Below are 14420 nucleotides of genomic sequence, written 5' to 3'. Positions count from 1 at the left end.
GTGTAATATCACTCGTAAAATGACACAAATGGAACGCAAGAGTCTGTGTTTTGCTCAGTGTCTCGTGACAGAATATCAAAATTCAACAGTTGGGGAATCATCACTCTCTGTGGGACTCTCGTAAAGACAATGAGAGCATGTGTTAAGACAGTGTTTGTACTACCTTTACTGGAGATGTAGTGTTTGCTGGGTGTGGTGAAGCCTCTGCTGCCGTGGCTGTTGATGGCTGCTACTCTGAACTGGTACCAGCGCTGAGGTCTCAAATCTGACAGAACCACATCTTCAGAAAGCGTCTATAAATACAAACACATCACATATAACAATGACAACGTGCATGTCAGAGAAAGACTTTAGTTCAAACACATTTTCATTACCTTTCTTCATCTAACAGATAAAATTATACATGATTCATGACAGATTTAGAAATATAAGAGTAACTTAACATCCCTTAAATATGTTCATTTTGCTGACCTCCGGTGGTTTAACCTCTTACTTTATTACAGTGATGTACAGGTGTACTCCATGACACTGTGACATTACAACCATCAGTGATGCTGGGTGTGGTCACAGGTGAAACAGGCTTCACATGTTCAACCAGCAAGGGCAGCAAAACACATCTTTGAGGGTAAGATACAGAAAATATCGATCCTTAGGGGACAAAAACTTGCACAGCCTCAAGGCCTTTACACACCAAGTCATGAATACTTGTGAATATGTGCGACTCTATTTAAATATTGTATTGAAAAAGTGTTGCATATTTGCATGGCTGCTGGTATGAATAGTTTTAATGCGTAATATAGTATTTCAGATTTTTGTGACGGTTATTTGTCGAGCCCCCGGTGTGTACAGGCCTTAAACTTTAAATCTTGATAAACAGAGCATATGAACTTCAAGCATTTAAAGGAATAGTTTTATATTTTGGGAAATACACAAATAGTTTTTCTTGCTGAGAGTTTGAGAAGATTGGTACTACTCTCATGTCTGTGCTCATCTGTCCAGGCAACAGCCAGCTGCTGATTTGCTTAGCTTAGCATAAAGACTGGAAACAGGGGGAAACAGTTAACTGGCTCTGTCCAGCAGTAACAAAATCTGCCTACTAGCACCTCTAAAGCTCACCAACTAACAAGTTCTCTCTCATTTGTTTAAGCTGTACAAACAGAAGTCGACTGGACTATTTCTTGGAAGTGACTGCATCCAGCTAAGAAATAGTGCAGATATTACACAGATGAGATGTAGCGCGTTAATTAGAGCTTTAGAGGTGCTGGTAGGCAGGTTTTCTCATCTTTGGACGGAACCATGCTAGCTGTTTTCATTTGTTTCCAGTCTTTGTGCTATGCTAAGCTAACCCGCTGCTGGTGTTAGCTTTACATTTAGCGTACAGACATGAGAGAGGTATAAATCTAACCATCTAACTCTCGGCAAGAAAGCAAATTTACATTTATTTCCCAAAATGTCAAACTACTTTATTTTTTACAACGCTGTTCTTTATGGAAATCACTATATTTTCTAAATAATAAGTATAACAAAACAGTTTGCTTCAATCCAAGCCCACTTTGGGCACGTATGTTTCGCCATCTCTCACAAATCCACACTATATCTCCTTTCAGAAACATGACAGAGCTCTGTGTACTTTAAGACATACGTTTTACAAGTTAATGAGGTGGAAAGTCAGATTGGAATTCCATCTCATAATGGTGAAATTAAATGATTTGCCAGAATTATGGTTAAAATTGCTAAAGATTCACATGTTTTGTCTCCGTGACAGTGCAAATGTAATCAACTGCTTAAGATCTACTGATCCACACACACACACACACACACACACACACACACACACACAGACACACACACACACACAGACACACACACACACACACACACACAGACAGACACGAGCTGCCATCTATTTAAGTCTATAATGAGCGTTCAGTCATTCAGAGTCAGCCGGTGGAATGAGTGTGGCTGCCTGTGGTTCCTTTTTAAGCTCTGCTTATTTACCTAACCTCACACAGGCACACACACGCGCGCGGACGTACGGTGCACACACACACACTCACTCATACGCACACACAGACGTACGGTTTACCCTGGCAGAATAGGAGACTGGCTGGGTTGGAGAGGTTTAGACAGCAAGGCAGCAGACTGATGAGGTGGAAACAGAGTCTAACATCCATCTCCATAGTTGAGAAGTTTCATCATTCGAGGCAAATTGAGAGTTATGAGTTAAAGATATGTTACAAACTTTGTGGCGCTGTTCCACCGTTAAAGGCACAGGGAACAATTTGTATAGCTTCAATGACTCTTAGACAGAATCAGTTAAGTGCCATGTTGTTACATCAATGTACATGACGTAGCTTTCCTGCATCAACTATTATTCCCCCAATAACGTCGAGATGCTGATATCAACACAATTGTCTCTTTAAATCATGAAAGACGACTCAAAATACGAATTTCTTTATGATCGCAATATCGTAAACATTCTAATCTTCAATATAACGACCCGGGTTGAAAGGTGATAGGGTGCTGGCTACTGTCCAGTAGTTACCGTTGCAACAGTAGTCCATGGAGAGGCATGGTCTTCACTGGGATGAATCCCGACGTTCCAGCGGGACTGGAGCATGTAAACGATCGGCTCCACGCTGACATTGAACTTTGACACCCACACTATCTTCACGCGTCCCTCTGAATCCTCCACGAAGCTCATCTCTCTGCGAGGCTTCAGAGGAACACCTGGAGGAAATCATGGGATTGTTATTTAAAAGGGCAAAACTGGAAAGAAATGTACATAACATCAAATAACCCAAACTGATTGTGAGATTGATGGATAAAAGTGTACCGTATGTTGACATTCTTTTACAGATTTTGTGATTGGCGGTAAATAAAATTACTTGACTATCAACATAGTGACACTAGGGATACATACATGGACAAGTTTCACTGGATGTCTCAAACACAAAAATACACAAAAATATGACATATTGGTAAAGCAAAATATGTCATCACAATATTTTCTTTCTGTTTGAACATTATGGCAGCCCAATCTTCGTCGCATAGGCGTCTGAGGCAGTTTGTACTCCTGACTAGCTCCATGCAGACTTGAGCTGGAGCTTTTAACCACGGCGGGGCCGTCTGGGACTTCAGATGCAGTCAAGCAGGCAATATTTAAGGATCTTTATTACATTAAATTGCATTCCTTTCATTTAGCCGACACTTTTAACCAAAGCAACTCACAATAAGTACATTTAAACACCATAGGAACAAGAGCTAGATGTCATTAAATATTGGAAGGGCATCCTTCCCAAAGAAACAACAAAGCATGTTCAGTGCTATGAGTAACAAGCACAGGGGGCCAATGACAGTACTCAGCTAACAGAGATCCTTCTTAACACCAGCAATGACACTTTTAATCATCACAGTGTCATGCTAATTGAGACAATCAAAAACAACGTCTTTAAACAAGCTCTATCCATCAGTGCAGCAACCTCTTATAATAAAGCCCACACAATGTTACAAACAAGTCCCACCCTGCCTTCTTTACCTTTATATAGATTGGATGGGGCTTGGCAAGTGTGTCCACATTCATTAGAGCAGCATTTCCTGGGGGAAGGACAATGCTGGTCTAACGAGCAGCTCTCCACGCAGGCTGCAGCGAATCCGGTGGCTCGCTGAGGCGGAGGGCAGTCCCCCTGACGAGACGACCTCAGAGAGGTCAGAAACTCCCTGCTCGTTACACACTCCGTCTGCTTCTGAGAGAAAGTACGGGGGGGGGGGGGGAATTGTTATTATTACAGTTGACACACAACGGAAATAATACGTAATGTATAAACACACGCAGGAAGGCAGAAAAACACACAGCAGAGGTGAAAGTGTTTCCTTTGGTAAACTCCTACTGACTCTTTCAAGGCAGCCTGGTCTGAATGGGGGTTTGTGTGTGTGTGTGTGTGTGTGTGTGTGTGTGTGTGTGTGTGTGTGTGTGTGTGTGTGTGTGTGTGTGTGTGTGTCTTTGTGCACATGGCTGCAGATCATCAAAATGTAAACACAAGCTTTAGCTAATAGCTCTGAATTACCCTGTGTTCCCAACCAGTCAGCCATCCAGCCAGTAACATGCTTCAGCTATTGTGATGAAAAACTAATCTGAAGACCACAGCGGCTGGCTTTACAAATAATAATTTAGGGCCCCACGCACACACACACACACACACATATTATACACTCACGCATATACATTCAAAAGCTCACAAACATGTTATTCATAACACACGAAAGCTTGCATAAACACACACAGGAATGCTCATTCATTGAATTCACAGTCAGAAAACAGCTTCATGGTGCCAACAAAAGCAAGTTTCTGGTGCAGGAGTGACACAGCCACCAAGGGTTTTGTCTCACACACACACACACACACACACACACACACACACACACACACACACACACACACACACACACACACACACACACACACACACACACACACACACACACACACACACACACACACACACACACAGAGTTAAACACTATGCGCTCTCTTTCTGTCTTACCTCACAGGACTTTGGAGAAAGCACCTTCCTTGTGTCCCACAGTTCTTTGCATGGCTGAAGGCACTACACATAAACAGACAAATAGAAATAAACAAAATATGAGGCTTCAGGCACAATAAAGTAAAGGTTTCACAAACCACACTTGTTTCATCACACATGATAAATTGAGAAAATCAACAGCATCTTAAAGCATTAATTCAACATTTTTGGAAAAGATACTTATTTGCTTTCTTGATGAAGAGTGAACTAGTTGAGAGGATCTCATGTCTGTCCGTTCAATATATAGTTACAGCTTGCAGCCAGTTAGCTTAGCACAAAGACTGGAAACAGCTAGCCTGACGCCGTCCAAAGGAAACCGAATCCACCTACTAGCACCTCTGAAGCTCACTAATGTTACACACGCAGACCCATATAGAGGTGCAGTTAAAGACAGATTTTGTCATTAGGCTAGGTTAGCTCTGTCCCCTTGTTTCCAGCCTATTTGCTAAGCTAACAAGCTACTAACTACAGCCTTATATCTAAAGGGCACTTATGAGAGCGGTATTGATCCAACTATACGCTACAAAATGAAAATAAGCATATTTCCAAAACTGTCTATTTCTTTAAGTAGCTGAGGTTTGAAGAAATACAACAAAGAAAAGCATTAAAACAACAATACATTACAAAATGTCAGAGGGTTTTAGCATTTGCAGAGCTCTCGAGTGTTTAAGCAGGTAGGGAAAACAGAGGAAACACACACTCCTAAAGCACACATGCACACACTCATCTGGTTTGCCACCTCAGTGAACTGGTGAATGATGGCTCTTACCAAATTAAATCCAGACAACATATAAAAACTGCGGTTTCACCCCAAACCTCCTCCCCCGTCCTCTCTCACCCCCTCTGTCTGTCTCCCCCAGCTCCCCAGTGTGCCTGGCTTCAATCATTTCTACAATTTATTCCATCTCACTGATTCCAGGGGAACAAACGGAATCAACAAAAAGCCATAAAAACGGCACAAATATAGCTACTGTTGGATGAAAACATGTTCTGCAAATGGGCCCATTTGTAGAATGGTGGCTTTGGATACTGTTGGGGTAATCATCCCACTTGAGCACTGCAATATAACCACGTAATATCTCGTTTTATGTGTGAAATAAGGGACAGACACTATAGTAACTTGTTGCTGGGATTCATTTAGCATCGACAAACCAAAGACAGTGAAGCCAGTGCTGGTTTCTTAACTTGTAGGACATAAAATGCAGTCTCAGCATGAAGCATGATAGCTGTTTAATGTTGTATAGTCGGCTCATTTCATTCAAGTCATGGAAGAAAAAGTTTGGGTTAGCGTGAAGTGATACTCCACGCCCAAAGTCTCCCTACTGAGCAATAAACACTGTAGGCTTGAAGTGTGGTAGTCAAAAGTGTGTAGATTGATTCTCCACAGGGCTGTGGTCAGCTTAGAATTACGAAGGCAACAATGGATTCCAAAAATGACAATATAGAAATCTAAATATGGAGAGCAATGACTGAAACACCTCCGCTGTCCATATCTATGTACACTATGTTCCATGACTGTATAACTGAAACTTTGTGGTTCCCATTATCTCACCTTCTTATGTATATTGTCTGATACATAAGTAAACAATAATGTATGAATATAGCTGGTTTGCTGGCTAATACACAGCTTAAATAAATAAGAGTTTGTGTGTACGCACATGTGCATTAATCTGCTGACTGCAAAAGTGTACATTTGTATTCTGTAAAATGTTGATGTAATAAGTTAGTGCTTGTGTTTACTGTGCCACTTACTGGAGTCTGTACAGTCAGTGTATGTTTTGATTGTTGGTTTATTGAATTTAAATCCAAAGTGGCAGAAAGGAGAAAAGCCCTCGTGATTGACAAGCCCTCGGGGCAGCTCTACTTCTTCCTTCTCTCATGTTGGACTGAGGGCAGCCTGGACGCTTTGACTTGCTATCGTAGCTCGAGGTACAAGTGGTATTACAAGACAGGACGGACCGGAGCTAACTGGTTAGCATGCTCATTTTAGTAGATACCTCTGCAACACAATACAAAGAGTTTTTTAAATGTTTTAAACAAAAATTCTGGCCACACATTGCAACTTTAAGTTTTCTTTTCTTTTTCCTCCACTGTAATTGAACCATGCATTCATATGAGACAGAGAGATAATACAAGACACACACACACACACACACACACACACACACAGACAGTATTGTAACCAGATCCTGTAGTGTGATGTGTTTCTTCAAGGAGCTCTCATGGGTCTCTTCACTCGACCACGTGCTGCTCAGGTTGTCAAAATCTACTTAAAAACACCTCTCACACACACACACACACACACACAGCACAACCAACACCACTCTATCTTGCATCCAAACCCAGCCCACACTGTACTCCCCCCTTTTCCTCCTTTGCTGCTACTTTGATCAGTTACAGACATGTTTCATTTTTCATACCGTCCCGTTCCTCTCTTCCCGTCCCATCCCTTTCCGTAACCCTCTGTTCTTTTTGTCTCCTGTCTTCACATTATCACTCCTCTTCTTCTCCTTGACCTCATCTCCGTGCTGTCTTTCTCTACCTCCTTCCTTGCCTCACCTCAACACCTCTCCTCCCGTCCTTCTTCTGCTCTGCATGTTATCTGTCTTGATGAAGTGAATGTTTAATATTTTACATGTCTTAAATGGCTCTCTGTTTTTACATTTTTACGTTTACTTTTAGAAACTAATTGTGGTTGAAGTTAAGACAAATTTCCACCAAAGTTTAGAATAAAGATGTTTTGTATTGTACAGTGGTTGAAAGTAAATAAGTACTACTCAAGTACTGTTCTGAAGTAAATTCCATTTAATGCTACTTTATTATTTTTCCTCGCCATAATTCAAATAGAAATGCTGTACTTTTTACTCCATATGTACGTAGTAGTATTTGTCATTAGCTCTACATTGAACCTACCTCCAACATTTAATAACTGCTCACATATTAATGCAAGAACAATGACAATCCAATAATATATTAAGTTATTCTGCATCATGAATTTATGTAGTGTTTGATATTTAACGTATATTTTGCTAGTAATACTAATAATCCCTTCTTTTACTAATGCTAATATGGCCTATTCAATGCAAACCATTTACATGTAACATAGTGGTTTTTTAAAGTAATAAATGTAAGTATTTATAATTTTTATATATCTATATCTAGTATATACATTCAATAGGGAGAGAAAAGCGAGAGAGGAGGGAAAGGGGGAGTCAAAGCAAATGGATTGAAGCTGAAAACACTCGTGGTATGTTAGTGGTGGACACCTTACTCTCTCAAATATCACTTGGATGTTGTAAATCCCTGAAAAATACATGCACTATATTTATGTAAGAGGAGCTGAGAGACTTTTGGCCTTAAAGGCGACATGATGAGTTATGTGTGTGTGAGAGAGAGAGAGAGAGCGGTAGACACAGCAGAGGTCAGAGGTCAGAGATGTTACTGCTTAACACACCAACACACTGTAGCAACAGAGCCTAGATTAATGGCCGCAATACGCGTCTGTTTGTGTGCAAAGTTTGCATTGGAGCTCCTCAGATATCTGTATAATAATTAATCAATCACACACACACACACACACACACACAGACACCTCGTCTCTCGCCTGTCCTCTGGCCTCCCCTGCTGTTTTATGGCCTCACCTGCCACGATAGAGGGATGACAGCCACACTCAGCGAGAGGGAGGAGAGGAAATGTGCGAGGGAGGGGAGGAGAGATGTGGTTTCAGAGTGGATAGAGGGGGGAGAGAAGTGAGTGTCAGTTGAAAAGGAGAGAAGAGATGAAAGACAAACAGTGAAACAGGTCCAGAGAAAAGGGAGCGAGAAAGAGAGAGAGAGACAAAGAAAGACAGCCACACACCAGATGTGCTCGCTCTGCATATAGTCACCGGTTTGTTCAGTGGGTGCAATGTGAAAAACTATTTATGTTCCTTTATGTGTTCATAAATGTCTATTTTATATTCTCTAACATACGGTACATGTGTGTAGCACTTAGTATTGGGTATCGTTTTTATCGTATTAGTTTTGGTGCAAAACACCAGTGCTAATATCAAAACATTTAGCAATATTGTTATCAATATCAATACCTTAACTTGACAAACATTAACCCGTTACACCTTTTTAACAAAAGAAGTCACACTTCTCAAAAGTTAACTGTTGGCTATACACAAGCTGTTTTTTTATCATGTCGTTAAAATTAGAGTTTTTTTTAAATTGTAGTTATGACTTCGTGCTCAATCTCAGGGTACCTGGATTACCATAGACTGTATATACGAAATCGATGTAGTCATCGCGATGTCACATTGGTTTGTAAACTACGGTTTTGAAGCCTCGAGTTCTGCATTTTGGCTATCTTGGTTTTTGGCCGACATCTTTTTCTTCTTCTTTTTTTTTTATACCAGAAGTGACACGAGAGGGTGGAGCTAAGTATAACCGAACACTGAATAAGACATTATTTTTGGGGGACCAACATTTTTTCATGAATTGAATACACCCTGTGGAAGGGTTTAAGTTCAAAGACGAAAAACAACTCTAAGACCGGACAACGTTGTGGTAGCGACCTGTCAATCACCAGGTAGCCATGCCCTCAGGTAAATTTCAAGCTTGTTGTTTGATGTTTCTTCCTCTATAAACTATTCTTTTATTCGCCATCTTAAACACATAACTTGAAAGTGATTTTCCATCAGCTTTTCTCATCTTCTCCCAGCAGCTGTTTTGAGAACGTGGCCGCTCTGTTTGAAGTGAAGAATAGCATCCTCATTCTCTCCTGCAAAGCAATTCAGCAGATTTCCTGCAAAATCTGACCTGGTGGCAAACATGCAGTTTAGTGGTTGATGCAGACTCACTGATGTCACATCGATTTGCAGTTAAAGGTGTAGTGAGAGAAGTAGAGGATCACCCCAAACAACAAACCGACAGGAGTGTAACTGTATGGAAACAATAATTGTAGCAATGCTAATAGTCTGTGACTAATTCTATTAGAATACATAATTGCAATTTTTTGTATAGTATAGAATGTCAAAAGTGATTTTGAGAAAAGTTGACATAAACTACGTGTTTCTAAATAATTGTAAAGTGTCTTACTCTGTCCGAACCTAATGAAAGAATCTACATTATAATAGTTTTTCTCCCACAATATTAAAATTACAATATATTCTATTCCCACTAAGTACATTTTTATAAACTGCACTTATATGATAAACAAGCACGAGCATGCTTGTTTTATATTTTGTATATGCACACACACACACACACACACACACACACACGGAGATGCATACACACTCACTCACACACGTCAGGCTGTGTGGAACGTAAGCGAAAAGTAGCGGAACAAATTCCACAAATCCCTCTAAAAAGCTTGTTCAACTTTTGCCAGACCTTCAGAAAAACATGTACAACAACCGGAGCTAACTTAAGTCGGCAGCTTGCGGGAGGAGAGGAAAGAAAACAGAGGAAGGAGGACAGTCAAAAAGACAGATAGTTTGGTGGTTAACTTCCTCACCTCTCAAACCACATGAGCCCACAATAACCTCAGACAAAATCCTGACAGAGCTTTCTCTCTCTGTGTGTTACTCCAAATCATTGTATTTCTGTGCTTTCTCTTAAGGATGCTAGACTGACTACTCTATTTCGTACGGAGAGAGGAAGGAAGTATGGACAATAAAGAAATGGATGTGTTGGTCAAAACACTTCACCTACATAAGGTTCATTGTTAAGAACGCACAGCGGTTTTAAACTGGAAGATCAGCTGGTTGGTTAACTTTCTAAAAGGCGAAAATCCAAACACAGAATCAATCAGGGGCAGATTTGAAACCCTGATATATTCCCTTAATGCCCTGCGAGCATGAGCTGGTATTTCTAACAATATTTTGACATATGACTTATGTCCAAGTAAATGTAACATATCTCAACCAGACATCTTATTAAACTACTGGACAAGTCTGAACAGCAGTGGGAATGGAAATGATTGTGGGAAAAGGAGAAGAAAGAAAGGCATTCGCAAGCTTAAACAGGCTAGCAAGCTGTTGTTTGCAACTGGGTTGAGTTGTACTTTAAAATCTGTGGAGGAGAGTGCTTTGGCCTGGCACACAGGGATGACTGCTTTTCCAACATTTTTTTCTATAATTTCCTCCTGTCTTTCGATTAGAACGTTGCGATCGATTTCATTTTAAGCCAACACTTGATTTGCAGCTGAGTGAGACACAATTGAGGTGAGAGTCAGCCCCTTCAGGTGTGCCGGTAAACAAAGAACAGCCCCCACAGTTCAAACATCTTGTTCATAAGTGAGGGTATGATGGAGCATGTGGTTGACTGGTGCACACTGACTGCAGAAGTGTAGGTGACTGTTGCGGTGAAGGTGGAACCGAGCCCCAAAGACAAAGCTTTACAGCTGAAGGTTTTCTTCACAGCTTTTCTTGGCCTCACACAGACTTTATAGCCTCTTTTTGTTCTTGTGTTGTGTCTCTGTGTGTTCATTATGCATCTACCTCTTGTTGTTTGTGGTTTCAGTTTGTAGTTCAATTTATTTCAATTAATTGGTACGGCCAAAAATCACAACCTACAAATGTGCAGTTGTTTTGTGTCTCACTGTGGTCATTTTGTGTATCTTTGTGGTTGTTCTGTGTATCTTTGTGGTTGTTCTGTGTTTCTTTGTAGCCGTTTTGCATCTCTTTGTAGTAGTTTTGTGTCTCTTTGTGGTCATTTTGAGTCTCTTCCTGGTCGGTATTTGTCTCTGACACTGACAGTTTGGGCCCCTGTGCACGGTAGGCCCGTTCAGTAATCCATCCGTTTTATGGGGCAGTGGGGTAGAACACAACATATTTCTGTGCTCTTTATGAAGGAACCAAACAGCCTCTAATAAGTTGTATGTATAAGACAATAGTACAACCAGAGTAATAACTCACAGTATGATGGGACATCTAAGCATACAGAACTATTCCAACTGGTATTCCAAGTAATGTGATCCTCTTAAGAGCAAGGAATGAGGAATGAACAATGAAGAGATGATAAGAGGGAAAGTAACAGTGACTTGATAGCTCCGTTCTTTGTTCTGCATCAGACCTGTTTGTTAGTGGACGTCCCGCTGCCTCACACACCTGGTACACATTAGTCCGTCTACTTTGCATGTGTGTAAGAGAGAGACAGAGACAGAGAGAGAGAGAGAGAGAGAGAGAGAGAGAGAGAGAGAGAGAGAGAGAGAGAGAGAGAGAGAGATAAAAGAAGGAGGAGATGGACAGATTGAGGAATTGAGTGAGGGCTGTAGTTCAGTTTTAGTGAACTCCCATGTGTGCTTCCACTCATGATGTGACACAAACCATATGTGTTGGGGCAACATCTGCCTGGTGTGTGTGTTTGTGCGTCTTCAATCGAGAGACTCCGGACCCTTATGTAACAAAGGAACAGATAACCACAGTCAATGAAAGCACGCTTACCTTCGTCTCCTTTTCCTATCCCATCCGATTTGTACTGTAGCCTGAGAGGCATCCCACTCACTAGAAGAGTAACTTTAGAGAAGTTCTATCCATTCTTTTATCCTTTAACATTCTTCATGTATAACGGAGAATGTCCTACATGTCCTGCAGATCTACTTAACTCTCCCCTATACATTCTGAGATCAAAGTGGCTTCAAGAAAAGGCCATGACATTTCCAAAAATAATAATATATTAAAATAAACCTTGTGTAATTTCCTTGAGAGAAAATTCATCATTAGTTTTGCAGCGCACCATTTTGTGTGTGTGGGTGTGTGGCAGTGAGCGGATTGACTGACTATTAACTAAATACTCAGTGAGAACAACCTCTTTCAGTACTGCTCCAAGTCCGGGTAAGGACCCAAAATACAGTTGAGGAAAAGTGATACCAGTCCCTAAATTATTCTATAAATCTCTGTCAAAAGTTATTGAGTATGTCACACTGCCAAGAGGCTTTATGGGATCCTGCAATGGAATGCATGTTGAGACCAAGTCACATTTCGTGAGATTTGCCTTACTAAAAACCCTTAAACTGGGTTTATAAACATAAGAAAAATGTAGCTCCCCCAGAGAAAAGGTCTGAAAATTAAACTATTCAGGAGTGTTTTTCCTCCAACACATTAACAGCTAAGGACCAGCGGAGTCACTACTTCCTCCCCTCTGACTCTCTTTCTCTCTTTCTCTCTGCAGAGAGCATGGTCCAGCCAAGGGCCGAGTATTGCACCTTAACAGTGTGTTAGTCCCAACTAATGGTGCCCGTAGGACCCGAAATTGTCAAGGACTGAAACCAGATGTCTGGTCAGATTTGTTTATCTTATAATCAGATAATTATTGAATTTAAAATGAAATTTGTCCAGTCTTAGACGGTGTTTAATACAGGTAAAACTCTTTTCTGGCTGCTTGCAGTTGGACAACATTTTACATTCGATAATGTTGGCTTCTGTTTATATTTCTAAAATGTAGGTATTAAAAAAAAGTACTGCATTGTTTACCGAGACTCTATACTTATCTATATGATGCCTCCTCATTTCACTGCAAAAACCTAAATAAGGTGGCAGCCATGGCCGGAGGTAGATCACCAGGGAGCTGAACGTTTCCTACTTGTTGTTGACTATATTCTGTCATTTCCAGTAAATATCACAATATGAAACATGTGTTTTCTGTTTAAATTGTTTAAAAACCTTCAAAGATAGCAAGTACTACTCACCCATCATTCAGTGTATTCTGCGTGCGCTAAGCAGACAGCTGTAGTAGTGCTACTTTTTTTATTTTAAAAAGTATTTCATATACAAATTTGTTTTTTTACAATTCAAAAATATATTGAAATGTTGAATATTTGTTGGCAGCCTTGTTGTGAAGGTCATTATTAATGCATGGATTTTGTCCAAGAATTGAAACAAATATATATTTTGACTTGACGATGGATGATGATAAACAGTCAGGAGATCGCCAAAGTTATGACAATCCATCCCGAGGAGAACATGAACATCTGTAATAGCTGCTTCAGGCCAGAACAAAGATGGTGGACCAACCGAATTGCATTCCCTGCAGCCAATAGTGTGACGGAAATACATAAAACAATATAGTCTCTCTCTATAGTTCATTAGAAGCTGTTGTTGGGATCTGTAGTTTACCTTCTTATAACAAAACTGTTACTAGAACAAATGCAGAACAAAGAATATAATTGAAACCTAGGAATATTAGTTAGCCTACGGTGGACTGTGCTCATTGTATAATGCCCCCAAAGTGCATAATGATTTTAAATAAAATAGCAAGCCTTAAATATCTCCCTGTTAACAAATATACACACCTTGGGAGCATTAAACAGTGTTGGACTTTCTCCACTTTATAATTCATTACTTTGATACATCTTAAAAAATCATGGCTGAGGACGGGGATACTTGCTTTTCTGTTCTAATTTATTTTTGTTGGCCTGCTCTGGAGACTATTACAAATTGGGCTGTGTCCACTTTCAACAGACTGTAAAAAAACGGTAAGAATTAATAACTCCGCAATTCAAACAAGCAAGGGGAGACACTGTGCATGTCTGTGCAGTATCAGCCTGTCTGGGAGGAAAATTGTGGTCAACACAGCGGCAGCCCCCACTGGCCGGTTTCAGAGACTGTTGTTGGACGTTGGTTACCGCACAGTGCCACACTGGTATTCACACATGCACAACAGCAAGACACGGTAATAAAATGTGGACGCTGAAAATATTTTCTCATTCTCTCGGTGTTGTTGTTGAACTCTAAATATCAGGAACAGAAACAAAGGACGGGAGAGAAGGAAGGAACGGATATAGATACGTTCGGGTAAGGTCAAAGGAGCTGTGTGTGTTTGTGTTTGAGGTAGCGAGGGGGTTAGGTAT

The 14420-nt window shown here is 40.5% G+C and overlaps 1 protein-coding gene across 1 annotated transcript in view; it reads right to left on the bottom strand.

The window, feature by feature from the left end:
- Positions 1-14420, bottom strand: part of anos1b (anosmin 1b) — a gene marked incomplete at its 5' end in the record, with an annotated part of 37148 nt that overhangs the window by 11045 nt on the left and 11683 nt on the right. Inside the window, 4 exons of the mRNA XM_079158257.1 lie at positions 164-293; positions 2546-2730; positions 3539-3746; positions 4545-4607. Coding sequence (XP_079014383.1) covers positions 164-293; positions 2546-2730; positions 3539-3746; positions 4545-4607 — 586 coding nt within the window. The remainder of the gene's footprint in view (positions 1-163; positions 294-2545; positions 2731-3538; positions 3747-4544; positions 4608-14420) is intronic.

This window comes from Pholis gunnellus (assembly GCF_910591455.1).
Source record: "Pholis gunnellus genome assembly, chromosome: 4".
Classification (NCBI taxonomy): Eukaryota; Metazoa; Chordata; class Actinopteri; order Perciformes; family Pholidae; genus Pholis; species Pholis gunnellus.
Note: the sequence above shows the minus strand (reverse complement) of the source record. Positions and strands in the feature narration are given on the sequence as shown.